The following is an 18,009-nucleotide window of genomic DNA, read 5'->3' as shown; positions in this document are numbered from 1 at the left end:
TCCCTCTCCTTCCCCCATTCCTTCACTTGTGCCTCCCTACCTGCCCCTCCCGCATTTGTTGAATTCCTGCCATGTATGTGGGATCAGGACTTGCTCTTCTGTTGGGGAGCAGATGTTTGCTAACTGGACCCTGCTGCAGATGCTGGAACAATGCGGAGCTGGTCCCCGCCTAGAAAACATGTATGATAGTCGTGAGACCACAGGTCGACTCGCTCAGGTGGGGTGAGGCCAATGCATCTCTGGCCCTTCCGCTGCCTTCTCTCTCTGAGTGGAGCGTGGGCTCACGGAGTGTGGGCAGCCTCAGCATCACTGACTCCCGGTCTCCAGCAGCAGCTCTGTTTCTAATTCCTGAGGTTCCTGGTCACTCTAGATCCCAGTGGTTCATCTTCCCAGAGAAATGTTGGAGAATATACCTCTTCGCTCCTTAGGTCTTACCGAGATCTACTGACAGCACATTGCTTGACCGCTATTCCAATGGTTTATAAAGATAAAGTGCTTTCTATAAATATGATCATAGTTCAATATGAACTTAGATAATTTAATAAACTATTCAATGTACTCATTGCCTCATTCCTTGCTTTTATAATTCTTTGTAGCTTTATTTCTTCTCTCTTCCTATCTTAAATGGCATTTATGGAATGACTCCTAAAGCCCATCAATCTGAACAGCTCTAAGAGATTCTTCAAGAAATGTAAATATAATTTTAATCAGTCTTACTTCTTAAACACAAATTTTCCTTTTAGGTTTGAGTTTTTAAAAATGCACACCTCTTTTCTTACTGTTGCAAAAAGTATATCACAAACACCGTCCAGTGAGAGGCTTTTATTTACACCACATGTAGACAATAGTTACAGAGGAGGAGGATGAGGAGGAGACTCTTGTTTCCTGTGTTGCTCGTCAGAGATCACCATTCTTCCGCTTCCCTCTCTTGAGAACAAGCCAGCACCTCCTGCATGGCTGGCTCTCTGGAAAGCGTACACAAAGGCTAGGCTGACTTGGGTGAGATCCTTTGCTCCGCAATTGTTGTTGTGATAAGGACTTTTCCTTCTAGAAGAGACTTACCTTACTGTATTTCCATTGTATCTGTTTCTTTAACCACCTTCTATAACTTCCCCAGAGGACACCTTTATCCCCAAAGCAGGTGAAGTCACCGAAAACCAGTTCTCCAGGAAAAAAAAAAAGCCACATGACTAATTCACTGAGAGCCAGTCTGGCAGATGCAAGTGTATAGCACACAAGGCCAGTACAGCCCTGAGAAGTGCCCTGCTGTGTGAAGGCCAACGAGAAAGCGGCTTGGTGGCGACGCAGTGTTGGGCACCTACCTCCACCATGCACCATTTCTGACTTTCAGTGCCCTGAGACACATCAGCTCAGGGAGGGCAAGTTGCTTGTCCAAAATCACACAGCTTAGAAATGTCTATTTTGACTCTAGGAGAAAAACACTTTCTTCTACTCAGGTGCATTTTTCAGTGTTGATGTATCAATGTGACTCCTGAAAGCATACATTCGCTTTCCAGTGTCTTTGTCCTCTTTTCTTTTGGCTGATTTGAACTCAGGATCCTCATGGCTCTGAACTCTTTTCACTTGCAATATTTCTTTTGTCATAAAAAGCTTCAGTTAGGCCCACAGGGGACAAACGAGCATCTCAGAGATGTTCCCAGCTCTTCATGAGGCCAGTTCTCAATGCCCCCACTTACTATGATATCCTGCAATTTTCCCACGACTTGCTGATCACTTACTCGACTCTGCTTTACTCATAGATGGTTTCCCAGCCTCTGGTGTGGGTGTCTGACACCTTGCATGGCTTCCGTAAGTACTTGCTGAACCCATGCATGAATAAACAAGTGAACAGAAGGGTGACGCTGAATACGTATCTGAGAAGCCCTCCTGCAAAGCTCCCTTCTCCAACTGGTGGGCGGGCAGGGAGTTGACTACATAATGACGAACTTACGGTGTCTTTGATCCTCCTGACACTGGCACCTGTTCCCTCTCAGGATCAATCTGTTCCTACAGGAGCAGCCTTCTTGTCTGAGCCACTTAATTCAGTCATGCTTCCCTCCTTCCTGCTGTTCCTCCTAGCTCCCTTTTTTTCACCTGCCTTCTTGCTGTTGGAGCCTCAGCCCTACTTCCTACTCCTCCTTTCTTTCTCCCTTCCTTCTCTCCTTTTTCTTTTCTTTTGTCCCTTGTTCTCTTATCTCTACACTCACTTCCTCCAAAACTAAAATCCTGATCTTTGCACTAAATCTGCATCACCTGAAACCTTCTCCATCTTACTTGATGGGAATTCCCCAGTTGCACCGGAGATCGAATAATAACAAAGAAAAAATAATAATAAATCAGTTATTTTATAGCAATGTGAAACTAGGTTTATTCATGGAGTCATCGAGACATATATTTTCTTTTTGTTTTTTGAGTTGGAGTCTCACTCTTTGGCCCAGACTGGAGTGCAGTGGCACAATCATGGCTCACCACAGCCTCAACCTCCTGGGCTCAGGTGATCCTTCTGCCTCAGCCTCCTGAGTAGCTGGGACTATAGGCGCATGCCACCATGGCCAACTAATTTTTTTAAAATTATTATTTGTAAAGATGAGATCTTGCTATGTTGTCCAGGCTGGTCTTGAACTCCAGGTCTCAAGTGATCCTCCTGTCTCGACCTCCCAAAGTGCTAGGATTACAGGTATGAGCCACTGCACCTGGCCACAACATATAGTTTTTACATTGGTGAGATTCATATAGGACTTGTTTCTTTCTTGTCTCCTTCCTTCCTCCCCTGCCACCCTCCCCAGCACAATGTTCTCCTCATCCTGAACCACAGAGCTAAAGGTCAGGGAAGAGTAAAGTGGTCTTGGGAATGAAATCTCTACCTGAGTGTGTGTTCATCACATCCACATTAGCTTTTGTGTGTCTTGGTTTCCAAAGATCAATTTCAAAAGCTTACCTAGCCTTTAAAGCTGGGAACAGTTGACACAAATTCTAGTCTAGATTACAAAAAATGGCAAGCATTATTTTTTTATTTATATTTTATTTTAAAGATGTGTGGTACAATGCAGGATTAGGTGTACAATTGGACATCATATAGGCAAAGTTTGGGCCTCCCTTTGGTTCCCCCTTTGCCTGGTTTGAGATCAGGTACCCTCATTGATGCTGTGCCCCCTGCCCCCCAATGCTTGCAGTATCCCGCTATAGCCAATCCTTTTCTTAAAAGTATTATGGTAAATATTCAGGGTCTGCTTGTGAGTGAGAACATGTGATACTGTTCTTTGTTCTTACGATAGATCACTATTACAGATTCTAAATCCATCCAAGTTGCTGCAAAGTTTATATGTTTGTCCTTCTTTATAACTGTGTAATAGTCCATCGTATATAGGTGCCACATTTTTTTTATCCAGTCCAGTTTCAGTGGGCAGCACGGTTGCTTCCATGTCTTTGCTATGGTGAATAGTTCTGCAATAAACATGTGTGGGCAGGTATCTTTTTTGTAGAATGATTTGAGTTCCTCCAGGTATATTCCCAGTAGGGGATTGCTGGGTCATATGGAAGGTCAAGTTCTAGTTATTTTAGGAATTGCTACACTGTTTTCCATAGAGGTTGAACTAGTTTGCATTCCCACCAGCAGTGTAGAAGCAGTCCCTCTTCTCCACATCCTCACTAGCATCTGTTGTTGTTTGTTTTATTAATGATGGCCATTCTTATTGGGGTTAGGTGGTATCACAGTGTGGTTTTGATTTGCATTTCTCTGATGAGGCTGAGCGCTTTTTCATGTGTCTGTAGGCTGCCTGTATATCTTCTTTTGAGAAGTATCTATTCATAGTCTTTTGCCTACTTTTTTTTTTTTGAAAGCATAATTTTTTGAGAGGACAGAAAAGCTCCCACAGTGGGAGGGGACCCACTTTTTAATAGGGCTGTTTGTTTTTTTCCTTTTGGCACAGTTGAGTTCCTTGTAGATTCTGGGTGTTAGACCTTTGTTCGATATACAGTTGGCAAATATTTTTTTTCCCATTCTGTGGGCTGTCTCCCCGCTCTCTTGATGGTTTCTTTTGCTTTGCAGAAGCTTTTCAGTTTGATGAGGTCCCACTTGTCTATCTTATCTCTATGGCACGGACACCTGGGGTTTTGATCAGGAATTGGTTGCCTATTCCAATTTCTGTAAGGGTGGCTCATGCATTTTCTTAAGATTCATATATTTTGAGGTTTTACGTTTAGGTCTTTGATCCATTTAGAGTTGATTTTTGTGTTTGGTGATAGGTAGGTATCCTGTTTCATTCTTTGGCATGTGGTCAGCCAGTTTTCCTAGCACCATTTACTGACTAGGTTCTCCTTTCCCTAGTGGTTGTTGGTAGAGGCTTTGTCGAAGATGAATTGGTTGAGAAATTGAGATTTTGCTTCCAGAATGTCTATACTGTTCCATTGGTTTATATGCTGGTTCCTATACCAATACCAGACTGTTTTGATTATCGTAGCCTTATATTAAAGTTTAAAGTCTGGAAGTGTGATACCTCCTGCTTTGTTTCTTTTGTGGATTGTTTTGGCTATTCGTGGTTGTTTATGCTTCCATTTGAATTTCTGTATTATTGTTTCCAGGTTTGAGAAAATTGATATTGCTAATTTAATGAGTATTGTGTTGAATCTGTAGATTGTCTTGGGTAGGATGGACATCTTAACAATGTTGATTCTTCCAATCCATGAACATGGAATATTTTTCCATTTGTTTGTGTCTTCTTGGATTTCTTTGAGCAGTGTTTTGTAGTTTTCATTGTACAGTCTTTCACTTCTCTGGTTAGGAAGATGCCAAGGTATTTCATTTGTGTGTTTGTGTGTGTGTGTGTGTGGCTATTGTGAATAGGATTGTGCTTTTTATCAGTTTGTTGTTGGCATATAAGAATGTAACTGCCTTTTGCACATTAATTTTGTACTTCAAGACTTTGCCAAAGTCCTTTATCAGTGCAAGGAAGTTTTTGACAGATTCTCTTGGGTTTTCAAGGTATAGGATCATATTGTCAGCAAAGAGGAATAACTTAACTTCCTCCTTTCCTATTTGGATACTCCTTATTTCCTTCTCTTGTCTAATTGTTCTAGCTAGAACTTCCAACACAATGTTGAACAGGAGCGGTGAGAGTGGGCAACCTTGTCTTTTTCTGGTTTTCAGGGGAAATGTTTCCAGTTTCTGTCCATTTAGCAGTATGCTGGCTGTAGGTTTATCGTAGGTGGTACTATTTTTGAGGTATGTTCCTTCTGTGCCTACGTGTTCAAGCGTTTTTTTAATCAAGAAGGGATGCTGGATTTTGTTGAAAGCTTTTTCTGCATCTAATGATATAATCATGTGGTTCTTGTTCTTATATCTGTTGAGGCATTTATGGTCTTGCAGATATTGAACCAGCCCTGCATCCTGGGGATGAAGCCTACTTGGTCATGGTGGATGATTTTTGAGATGTGTTGTTGGATCCAATTTGCTAGAATCTTGCTGAGAATTTTTGCATCTGTGTTCATTAGGGATATTGGCCTGTAGTTCTCTTTGTTGGATCTTTACCTGATTTGGGTATCAGTGTGATGTTAGCTTCATAAAATGATTTGGGGAGAATTCTATCTTTCTCAATTGAAAAAATGGCAAACATTATTCCCACCTTATATTAGCTCCTGGCATTTATACTGCTATCCATTAATGATGTACATTGCTCTCTCATGCTAAAGTGTATCTGTTGTGTGCAGGGGATGCAGGAAAGAGCAGGGGCTTCTGGGTTCTGGAATGTGACTTGTTTCACAGGTGCTTAGTGTGTGCATCCTGGTGTCACTACAGAGCACAGCCACCCCTCCAGATATGTCTTTGTGTTGCATATCAGAAAGTTTCAGAATCATATCAACTTAATTCTTAGAAAAATCTCCCAGAGACATGCCTGCCCTGGGCCGAGATGGGGGGGTCAGTCTGCAGCCCTGCACAGCACCTCACTCCATCTGCGTCCTTTCCCCAGCACACATGCACATTGCTATATCCTTTGCAGTTGTAAGGGCATGCCAGCTTACAAGGAGACCAGTAATGACATAAAATCAAGACATAAGGCTTACTGCAGATTAAGTTACTACAAGCAAAGGTTAGTGTATTTAAATGCCCTTGTTTAAATAAATATTATTCTAAATCTCCTTACAAAGAATAGTCTTTTATGTTAAAAAGAAAAAAAAGCACTTGCTAATTTGTGTTTTCTGTAAATTAAAAATGTGTATATTAGGTTTGCTTTGAGGAAGTCCAGTCCATGGCCAGTTGCTGGGCAGGTCACATTCCAGCTGGTGTTCGGTGCATAAACACACCTTGCATTATTTACAAAATAGTGTGTGCAATCTTGGTTTTGTTTACCTTTTTTAAAAAAATTGCTTTTGCCACCAGGTTAGAAACCTTCTGAATGCAGAGACCATATCGTTTACATGTCTGCATCCTCACCAGATGCTCACTAAGTATGGGATGATGATGCTGGTGAAGTTCAGGAGAAAGTCCTCCAAGGCTTCCCTGTTTCTGGATCCTGCCATATTTCAGTAGATATGTTCATTTAGTCAGTTAGCTACTATGTGTGCTAATATCTGGGAAGACTAAAAAGACAATAGTAGGTCAGGCTCAGTGGCTCAGCCCGTAATCCCAGCCCTTTGGGAGGCCAAGGTGAGTAGATTGCCTAAGCCCGGGTTCAAGACCAGGCCGGCAACCTGGCAAGACCTCGTCTCTACAATAAATAAAAAATTAGCCAGGCATGGTAGCACACACCTGGAGTTCCAGCTACTTGGAAGGCTGAGGCGGAAGGATCGCCTGAGCCCAGCAGGTCAACAATGGGGTGGTCGTGAGCGTGCCACTGCACTCCAGCCTGGGTGATGATGGAGTGAAACTCCAACTCAAAAAAAAAAAAAAAAAAAGACAATGTCATTAGAAAGATAAAAATGCAAGCATGAGATGTTAATAAAAATCACCACATTATTATTTATATGCCCAGTTTTTATGTGAAATTGCATTCTTTATAAAAACTATTTTGATTTTGTTTATAGAGTTTGTTTTTTCTTTAACACCAAACAAATACAAATTATTTTTTATGCTTGTCTTTTTTCCCTTTTCTTGCTACATATTTGTCAGTGTCTGTTAAGAAGAGAATTATCATATCTTTTGTAACTATCTGACATGTTTTTAATATCATATAATTTTCTGATGATATTTCCTACCTAGGAAAGAGATTCCATACACAGACAGTATGAAATAGCCCGGCAAGCCCTCATGGGAAAGACACCCCCTGATCATACACTCCTGTTTCAAAGGTAGTAATTTATCATATGTATCTATACCTGAGCAACTTTGGATTGATTTTCTAGTGTTCAAATATACCAAATGGATCCTACACCATCAGCATAAACAGAGACCTCAGTACTAAACTGGACCCAGTGATTCAGTAGGAAACCCAGTTCCAGAACTTGGATGTCCTTTTTACTTATATATATTTGCAAAAGGCACAGTATGCTCATAGCTGCTGGAAACTGATGATGTTTTGGAGATTATAGGGAATGCAACTTCTGGAGGTATTTCCATAGAAGTCTCAGCCCTCACCAAGGCTATTCATGACTGAAGATCAATTATATCCTGTTGAGTGCCCTGTCCTTGGCTGTCATGACCTCTGAGCAACAGTAATTAATTATTTGTGGAATCATTTGTTTAATGTCTGTTTTCCATTAATATGAAATTTCTTGAGGATGGGAACCATTGTCTCTTTATTAATCCATGGATTCTTAATCCTTAGTATAAAATGTTTCACTTAGTACCTGCCACACAAGACGGCTTCACCGATCTTAGGAGCTATAATGATTATTGCTCTATTATTATTTATAAAGAGGCATATACATATGCCTGAAAGTTTTAAGTTTTACTCACAATGAATAACCAGATCACAGAATATTTGTGGAAGGTTTGCATGTTATTTTCTCACTGATGTTCAGGTTTTAGTATATTTTCTTTTTATGTGGCCTTTTAGAATAATTGAATAATAAAATGATGAAGTCCCTGTTTTCAGAAGCCACTAAGATCACTGACAAAATCTCTTTTTTTTTTTTAACATTTTTTTATTTTAAAATTGTGGGGTATAGTTAAGGTTAGGTATACAAATATGTATTGTGCAGGTACATATTTGATGTTGATGAGGTGTGCCCCCCGTCCCCAGACAGATATTGATATCGTTAATCTCACCTCTCTTCCCCTCCCTGCCCCCCCATAGTTTCCCGCTACTGTCAATCCTTTTCTTATAGTATTACGATAGATGTTCAAGGTCCACTTATGAGTGAGAACATGTGATACTCAGATCTTTGTTTCTGTGAGAGATCACTCAATATTATAAACTCCAATTCCATCCAGGTTGCTATGAAATTCATGATTTTGTTCTTTTTTATGGCTGTGTAATATTCCATTGTGTATATTTACCACATTTTTTTAATGCAGTCCTCTTTTAATGTACAGCATGGTTGGTTCCATGATCTGACCACGTGCAGAAGATTCAAACAAGACCCCTATCTATCCTCATACACAAAAATTAACTCTAAATGGATCAGAGACCTAAATGTAAAACCTCAAACCATAAGAACTTTAGAAAATGCAGGACACACCCTTATGGAAGTTGGAACTGGCATCCAATTCCTGAGCAAAACCTGAAACGCATGGGCCATAAGAGATAAGATAGACAAGTGGGACTCATTAAACTGATAAGCTTCTGCAAAGCCAAATAAATCATCAAGAGAGCAGGGATACAGCCCACAGACTAGGAAAAAATATTTACCAACTCGATGTCTGACAGAATCTTAATTATAGCATTGTATACAACTTTTTAGTAAAGTTAAGAATACAATGACGCAAGGAAATAGAATTTTGAAAGCTATTTGCAATTTCAATTTCTTTTTGTCTGTAATTTTAGGATATCTGTTGAGAATCTTTAATCAATATAAATAGAATTAAGTTTCTGTTCACTTGTTTGCCACCATATCAAAAAAATCATGATTCATTTGCTCCATGTTGGTAGGCTATCTCTGGATGATCTGATTCGAAAAACAGGTTACATGTTGTATATGCCTGGGGTCGGGGGGGTGGTGACCAAGAGACAGACCGTGTCCCCCAGGGCAGCTGAAGCTCGGGCCTGTGTGACCATGCTCAGTAGATCACCCTGCCTGTCTAGACATCCTGGACTGAGAAGCCAGTCAATGTGAAACAGGAGCCCCAAACGGAGTACCACGAGGGCGAGTGGTGCTTCAACCGGCTGTGCTGACACGCACTGGGCTGCTCTGCACATCACAGCTTTGGCAAGTCTGAGGTGGATCCCAGCCGGTTTACTCACTAAACATAGTTTGTGATTATTTTTCTTTCAAGTCATTCTCGGGAACAGGCGAGCACACAGTACATGAATATTTTATATGCGAGTTTAGTTGAGAGTATAATATTAGAATTCTTAGGAAGATTTTACTTGGATGCCATTTCAAAGTGTTCGATTATAAACAGTTGGAAAATGTCAATTTCAGTGTTTATACTAGTTGATATACTGCTGGACCTTGCATAATAAATGAACTAGAATATAGATAACTCTCAAGGAGGACAATGGCCTTTGTTAATAGTTTAATGATAAGAAATTTCACAATAGTACATTTGTAGCCTTTCTGTGCTACCTGCAGAGGGGTCCATACAGCGCTGTTCTCAACTCCCGTCGTAACTTAAAGGGAAACTTTCACAATGTCCGGAGCCCTTGACATCCTGCAAATGAAGGAGGAGGATGTCCTCAAATTCCTTGCAGCAGGCACCCACTTAGGTGGCACCAACCTTGACTTCCAAATGGGACAGTACATCTGTAAAAGGAAGAGTGATGGCATATTCATCATAAATCTGAAGAGGACCTGGGAGAGGCTTCTGCTTGCAGTTCGTGCCATTGTTGCCATTGAAAACCCTGCTGATGTCAGTGTCATATCCTCCAGGAATACTGGCCAGCGAGCTGTGCTGAAGTTTGCTGCTGCCACCGGAGCCACTCCTATTGCAGGCCGCTTCACTCTTGGAACCTTCACCAACCAGATCCAGGCAGCCTTCCGGGAGCCCCATCTGCTGGTGGTTACTGATCCCAGGGCTGACCACCACCCTCTCACAGAGGCATCTTATGTTAACCTGCCCACCATTGCTCTGTGTAACACAGACTCTCCTCTGCACTGCGTGGACATTGCCATCCCGTGCAACACCAAGGGAGCTCACTCAGTGGGTCTGACGTGGGTGCTGGCTCGGGAAGTTCTGCGCATGTGTGGTACCATCTTCCGTGAACACCTGTGGGAGGTGATGCTTGATCTCTACTTCTACAGAGATCCCGAAGTGACTGAAAAGGAAGAGCAGGCTGCTGCTGAAAAAGCTGTGACCACAGAAGAATTTCAGGGTGAACGGACTGCTCCAGCTGCTGAGTTCACTGCTACTCAGCCCGAGGTTGCAAACTGGTCTGAAGGTGTGCAGGTGCCCTCTGTGCCAATTCAGTAGTTTCCTGATGCCGATGACTAAAACAAGCTCAGATGTGAATGTTTCTGAGTGGATACACTACATTGTTTCACAGAGATTTCACTGAATTTGCATTTATGTGGGCTATGATGGTCAGTATTTAGGTATTACATGTGTGTATACTTGGTATCATCACAGACTCCTTCGAATTTTTTTTTAATTTCCAATTTCAGGGGTCCAGTACCAGTATCACGCACCAATGATCTACACTATTTTACAACTTTGGAAGAACTACAGAAAAAATTTGAGCTTTGTGAAGACAATCTTAAACCTCCTTTTGGATCATATCCTGAAAAGAGGTGAGTCGAGGAGTTTTGTTGGATATTGGCTATTTTCTGCTAGTTGGTTAACATCACAGGACTCATCTCTAGGCTTCAGAGAAATCCTAAGATGGGAAGCAGGACCCACCCCCTCCACCATAGAATGTGTAGGGAGTAGACCCCGCCCCTCTTGGGAGGGCACAGGCATACATTCTTGCCACTGGAAGCTTTTATCTGGAACTTGAATCTTGAGAAGGTGACCCGAGGATGCAGGGGCAGTTAGAGGTTATTCAAGTCTCCAGAGGCAGAAGAGCCAAGAATCCAGAGGAATAGTCCAGCTAACCATTGTGGTCGTGACGCAATGATGTTCTATTAGCCTCTTCCTGTGTTGCGACTTGGCTGTGCTCTTGACTCCTAGTTCGCCTTGGATCCTGCCAGTTTGCAAACCTGGTTCTCTAGTTTCCATTAATTTTATAAACTACCCAATAGCATTCCAATAACTCTCTTTTGAAATATTCAAGTTAATCAGAGGATGTCTGTAATTTGCAACCAACATTTCTGATTAATATAATGCTGTATTTCAAAACGTTTGCCAACTGATATCCCACATACATAAGGCCACCTCAGGGTCCCCATGTTCCATATGTCCATGTGGTCCAAAAGCTGGGGCCTCCACAGGGCCTCTACCACTCGTTTTAGTGCTTTGGTTCTGCAGACATTCTAGCACATTCTGTTTCTCCTTCAGTTGCTCCTGCCACTACAACTGATCACCTGAGATCTTGGAAGCACGCTTCCCAAGCAGAGACTGGCTGGGTGGGCTAACTGCCACTGACATCAGAGTGCCCCTCTTGCATGGCGATCTCGAGCCAGGGCCCAGAGGTTACCGCTGACCTATACACCAGCTGCCCCGGGTCAGGCACCTATCTTTTAGCCAATCTCTTGTGGCCAGACCTGTGACACAGATCAAGTGAAAACCCTTCAGAAGGCAGTGGAGGATCCTGCATTCTCTCTGGAGTATCCAAACACATGGCAATGCGATAGACAAGAATGTGACTGGGAGAAGTGCACCAAAATGTTAATAGGGAATGCCTCTGGGATTGCCGAGTATTTTAATGTTTGTCTTTCTCCTTTTTCCTGGATCTTATACTTTGTTTACGCTGGATATATATTTTATTTTTATATCCTATAGAAACTATTAAAAATCCATTACAATTTGATGAAATATTCAATAAATGAGAAAAAAATACTGGAAAGACTTACGCCAAAATATTATATTATCATCATCTAATAATGGGATTATAGCCAATTTTTATTTTTATTTTTGTTTTCTCTCATATTTTCAACAATGAGCGTTTTTATAATTTTTGAATTATTAATATAATTTTTAAAAGTTATTTTAAAAATCTCCCACAGCAAAGGGCTATCTTATAGGGTGGTGTGTCCTAATGAGAATGACAGTTTTAAAAATGAGTAATGCTTGCTTTCATTTATGAGTTTCATTGTTGTGACACAGGACTTTCTTTAATAAACTTGATAACAAAAAATAACGGCACCCTCTAAACGGTCCCCTCTAAATCTGCACAATAATAATACTACAGACCCTCACTTTAAAACTGAATTCGCGTTCTGTGACCATGTTGAGACTGTGAACCTCCAAGGGCTCATTTGAGGTCTGAGTTGGAAGCACAGTAAGGCGGACTGGTGGGAACACAGTGGGAGAGCAAAAACAGGATGCTTGGCAATGCAGTGGATTTGCATGTCGTGTTCCTCCGTGGCAGGGCAGGCCTGTGGCTCGCCTGAGGCTCCACACATGGCCATGCCTGTGCCTGTCACCTCTGCTGCCTCCTTCCTTCTGACGTTCAATGCACAGCCGTGCAATACTGTGATAAAAAGGAAACGCAATCGTGGAAAGGCACCACTTGCCCTGCAATCCTTTCTTGGTATGTGTTTTAAACGCGGATGTATTTTCTAAAAATAAGGAACCAAAACGTGTGTCGTGGGTTGAACTGTGTCCCCCTACCCCTGGCACCTAGAACCTCAGAACGTGACTTTATTTGGAAAGAGGGTCCTTGCAGAGGTGATTCATTAAGATGAGGTCATACTGAGTAGGCTGGACCCCCCATCCAGTGTGACTATCCTCATAAAATGAGTGCTTTGAACACAGAGCATGCATAGGGAGAACACCGTGTTTGCAAACTACTGGCAGGACTGGATGAAGGTGACCCAGTGAAGTTGCAGGAACACGAGGTGTGGCCACCAGCAGTCTGCATCTCACGAAGATCTTTCATTTCTCACTTTTTCAGTGGCAAGAACTCCTATGGTTCCATGAAACAGTCATTTCTTCAGTCTTCTCCATGGGCAAAAAACTTGCCTTTTCAACTTCCAGAGGGCAGCGTTTCTTCACGCCCAGAATCAAGAGTAAGTGACAGCGAGACGGATCCGGCCCTGAAAGGTACGAGTTGCTTGATACACAGTTCTGTAAATATGTACTGTATTGATATACGTTTCCTCCTGTCTTTCTAGTGGTCCCAATTTTTTTTTTTTAATTCAATGAGTGTATTAAGTTGGAATCTCCCGAGGAAGGGTGTGTTATTTTGTCACAAAGTCAGGAGAGGTGGGGAATATGCCCAAGGTCACCTAGCTACTTAGGAAGCTGCAGCTCTTCCCACCTGGTCTCATCACCTGCAGGGGTCTGGGGCACAGGGCACACGCTCCCTGGTGGAAGTGACCTAGACTCCATTTAAGGAAGGGAAAGAGAAGCACGGAGGGGTCTGAACTCCTGTCCAGTCTCTACCACGGGGCTGGCAGGATTCTGATGGTGTTAGGCCTGAAAGACCTGGCCCGGCCTCCCAGCACCTCCTTTTCTGCCCCTGGCTCCCCAACACACACGTGAGTGCGCATGTCCAGGCAGAGAGTAAATGGCCAACACTGTCCTCTCTTGGCTCAGTGGCGGCGTTCACAAATACCACTGCATCAAGACCTTGAACGGGCAGGGACGTTGAAGGGCTGGGGCAAAAGTAGAAGTGGGAGGAAGGGATTTGGTTCAGTAAGGAAGGTGGGGCTGGGGAGTGAGGGAGTGGGAGAGTCCTCCAGGACCCGGAGGCCAGGAGGCAGCTGCTACGTGTAGTCCTGGGGGTCTGCCTGAACCCACGAGAGGACGCTCTGCCTGAACCCTGTTTGCTCAGTGACCAGAGAAGCTAGGCAGAGAATGCAGGCCCCCTAAGCTGCCTGGACATGAAGACACAGCAGATGGGGGCTCCACAAAGAGGGGTTCACTGGAGCAGGCTCTTCACACCACACCAAAGGTGGACGCCCTGCAGCTGCTATAGTGTCAGGACGGCTGGCGGACCGAGGCATCCTCAAAAACTGTACTTGTAAGGTCACAGGCAATAAGGGTGAGAATTCCAAGACCAAAGCTCCAGGAAGCAATCACAGATCCTCCAATGGACCTTATGTCATCTCACAGGAAAATGTGCTAGGAATCCCTGAAAGACTGTGACCTATCACTTGGGGGCTCAGGGGATCAGGGGCCCTGGACCAACATGGCACCAAGGCTCATCACGGTTCGCTTCTCACAGGACAGTGTTCCTAGACACCCCCCTCACTTTTTTCTCGTCTGCCCATTTTCCTCCCTTAATTTGGAGTCAAATGCTGCATTCCAGACTGAGCCTGGCCAGGCAGTGGAAGAGCATTAGACTAGGGGTCAGAAGACCTGGTTTCTGCTTCCATTTCTACACCATCTGGCTGCATAATGTTGGGCAAATCAGTTAGTGATTGAGCCCTGGGAATAAAAATATATATCCTATAGTAATATAGCATCATCATTTATTTCTATAATATAGACATGTACATCATAACATGATGTATAATATAGGACCAGATAAGATGATGTTATTGTGTAAGAAGTACATTGCCAGACACCTGCTAGATATTGTGATTGTACATTTTATGCACACAGCAGAAGGTTGTGTTGGTTTCCTCAGGGATAGCTTCTGTAGATGTATTTTGTCCCTGTGAAGGGGCTGCATGTTTCTGTTTCTTTGTACACCTTGGGATCTTTTGTTGAAAACTGGGCATTTGAAGAAACAGCCACATTTCCAAGGCTGCAGACTGGCTCTATGCAGGGAAGACTAATTAGCAGTGCGTGTGCTGAGCCCTGGACCAGCCCTGTGTGGAAGCTTCATATCTTTTCAGGCCTTTTCCGGGTATGCATTCCCCAGGTTTGTGAGTGCGCTTTTAAAGGTCTTCCTTTTCCTGAGGTCTTGGGGCTTTCGCTGTTTTTCTCATGTGCCTCTGTGGTTTTCTGAAGCAGTGCCCACGGTGGCACCATGGTGTGAGGTTCCATCCATGACACAGGTCAGTGGGCAGCCCTGGCAGGTGAGCACTGCTCTTCTCCCTGACTCCCGAATATGACCAGGGACCTGCCTGCACTCTCCGCAGACTACACCACAGCATGCTGGGAGGAGCAAGGACAGGTGACACGGGACACTTCCTGCCATGTTCACATGGCTTTTTCTTGGTTGGGTATTTGCTTGCTATTGACATCTGGCTGACTCTGGAGCTCCTGTGAAGCTATTTTAGCCTGTCTCTAGGTGTTCACTTAATATTTCCATGTTGAGCGAGGGCTTGGAGCTTTCTAGGCTGCCATTTGCTGCTGTGTGTGGGGTTTTCTGGCATCCACATCACACTGCTGCCTCCGGGGCAGCCAGACGCTCCTGCCTTTTTCACATGAGCTGCCAAACCAGATCTCCATCATCCACTATATGAGCAGATTTTTTTAATATTAACGCACCTTTTATTTCTGTCCTTTGATCATTTTGGTTTCAGCCCTACATTCCAGTCTGATCAGATGGATCTGACCATCTCCCATATTCATGGTTTTATAGATTTTTTTTTACATTTGTAAAGCCAGCAAGAAGGAGACATCTGCCTTTGTCATAGTCACTGTCAGCAACAGGACCCAGGACTTGGCCAAGAATAGCATCGTGTAACATGTATCTGGAGACTCAACTTCAGAGAGAGTCCACCTTGTGTGTGATCACTGCTCACACCTCCCTACCGGGTTGATACGAGAAGTTCTGATGGGTGCCCTGCAGAAATCAAGATGCTTTATATCGGTGGTATTTCCTGATGCAGAGGCCAGCAAGCTTTCTGTAAAGGGCCACCCAATTATGCTTTTGGCTTTGTGAGCCATACGGGCACTACTGCAGCCACTCAAGCCTCCCACTGGAGTGTGAAAGCAGCTAGAGCACCATGTAAAGAAGTGGGCATTGGCTGGGTTCCAATAAAACTTTATTTACAAAAAAAAGCTGCAGGGCAGATTTGGCCTACGGACTATAATTTGTTGACCCCGGCAAAGTCATAGGGAAATTATGTTAATCTGAAGTAAAGTTCCTTCGCAAATTCCTTCCAACACTCATCACTCTCTACCTTATAATTTCTTCAACAAACTTAAATTCGCTAAGGTTCAAAGTCAAATGTACTGGTTCATTCATCTTTATTCCTGTTTTTCAAATGGCAATATTATTTGTCTCCAGTGCTTTTTTTGACGTCAACGAATTCTCAGATACTTTAAGACGACTTATGTGATTTCACCACCTTGAGGTGTAAACTGTTGGCTGTGGAAACTTGAACTGACTGAAAAAGGAGGCCTGTTCCTCTCCTGCTTCTTTCCTTCTCTTAACATGTCTGCCTTACTCTTTCCTGTTTAAACATCTCCATGGCAAAAGAGAAAAAGAAGCAAACACAGAGGCACTTTCTTTCCTTTTCTTTTTTTGGTCCTCTGTTAACATGAGCTTGTATTCCCAAGTAGTGCCCCATTTTTGCTCAGACTGGACCTCAGATGGGTCCGTTTTACCTTTTACTTTGTATTGCTTTGGGTTGGCCAATCAGTGCAGTCTTCCCTACCTTGTAAGTTGTTTCTGTTTTTGCCCACTCTGTAGATCTTCCGCGTGACTTCCTCAGCCCCATGACACTTTCTCTCCAGTGAGAATTCCACTTTCTCTGTGGCCACCATGCCTGTTGATCTTTACTCTCCATCTTCCAAACTCCTGTTTCCCACAGTCCCCAAAGGAGGCTTCCTGCTTGGTAAACAGGCCCGTGTTAGAGGGTATTAGGTGAAGCTTCTGTAGGAAGGACTTCATGGGCCGCGTGTGTGCGTGTGTGCTTGTGTACGTGGGCAGGGAGTGTCTGTGCTGAATCTGCACGTGTGTGGCTGTCCAGCCCTGTAACGGAAGGCATGCACAGGCGGAAGAACACCATAGCAATTGCTATAGCAACTGTCTAGTCGTTGGACAAGTCTACACACCCTAAGATGTGTTCCACCATGCACCTAGTACTTTCTAACCTCATCCACTACTTTTCTTCTTTGGATGTTCACTTGCATTTTATAGTTTGTCCTGAATGAATTCTAAAAATGGTTCTAGTGCTTACATTAGGCAATGCTTATTGTCTTTGTTTAGCGGAGCAAGGGATTAACTATATGCACTGTGTCTCTTTTTCTGAATGTTTTACAGCATTAACTATACAGTCATTTTCACATGAAAAAGAGTCTCGCCAACAGAAAAGACAGTCTTCGGTCTCAGCCGTCAGTCGCCCAGGTTCCAATGTCAAACCCATCTTCCCTCCAATTCCTCTGGGCCACAAGTAGACCAGCACTTGGCATCTGATCTTACCATGGAGACTTTGCTTTGAAACGTCTAACCCCTTTGCCTTGCCTGGTCACAGATCCCCTGTTCCTCAACCAATTACCTACAAAAGAATGTTTCATCTGCCTTAATTCTCTCAAACAGTTTCTTTTGTGATTCTCTGAATAGTCTTTTATTTACTTCTTTTTAAGTTCTTACATTATTTTTTCTTTTTTAAAAATGTGAATTGGGAGCCTCGTTAGTGCAGTAGGCAGCGCGTCAGTCTCATAAAAATGTGAGTTATTCTTAGCTTTTAAAAATGTCATTTCAGTTTTTCCCATGGTTATAAATGATTTTTTCAGCTGCTTCCTGCTCTGAAATATCAGATGGCAAAATCTCTCAAGATCTCTGCATTGCGATATGCATAGTGATTTTTGAATATAACCAATTGAGATCATGCTCTTAAAATTTCAATGTGTTCATTTATAACATTAGTGTATACTCTAGGGGATTGAATTATTTTGTTCTGATTATAAAAGGATCGTAGAGTGCCATTTGACTTGTGACCAACCTGATATTGACTCCTCCTTTCAAAGGG

The 18,009-nt window shown here is 43.0% G+C and overlaps 1 protein-coding gene across 1 annotated transcript in view; it reads left to right on the top strand.

Annotated features, from left to right (window-relative positions):
- The window catches only part of LRGUK (leucine rich repeats and guanylate kinase domain containing), a 97,757-nt gene extending 80,323 nt beyond the window's left edge, over positions 1 to 17,434 (top strand). The window contains exons 18-21 of the mRNA XM_008055333.2: positions 7,196 to 7,284; positions 10,699 to 10,824; positions 13,089 to 13,237; positions 17,301 to 17,434. Of these exons, the coding sequence (XP_008053524.2) occupies positions 7,196 to 7,284; positions 10,699 to 10,824; positions 13,089 to 13,237; positions 17,301 to 17,434 (498 nt within the window). The remainder of the gene's footprint in view (positions 1 to 7,195; positions 7,285 to 10,698; positions 10,825 to 13,088; positions 13,238 to 17,300) is intronic.
- Positions 17,435 to 18,009: the final 575 nt, after the last annotated feature.

The sequence above is a fragment of the Carlito syrichta genome, unplaced genomic scaffold, assembly GCF_000164805.1.
Source record: "Carlito syrichta isolate Samal-C Ts95f unplaced genomic scaffold, Tarsius_syrichta-2.0.1 Scaffold301825, whole genome shotgun sequence".
Taxonomy (NCBI): domain Eukaryota; kingdom Metazoa; phylum Chordata; class Mammalia; order Primates; family Tarsiidae; genus Carlito; species Carlito syrichta.
Note: the sequence above shows the minus strand (reverse complement) of the source record. Positions and strands in the feature narration are given on the sequence as shown.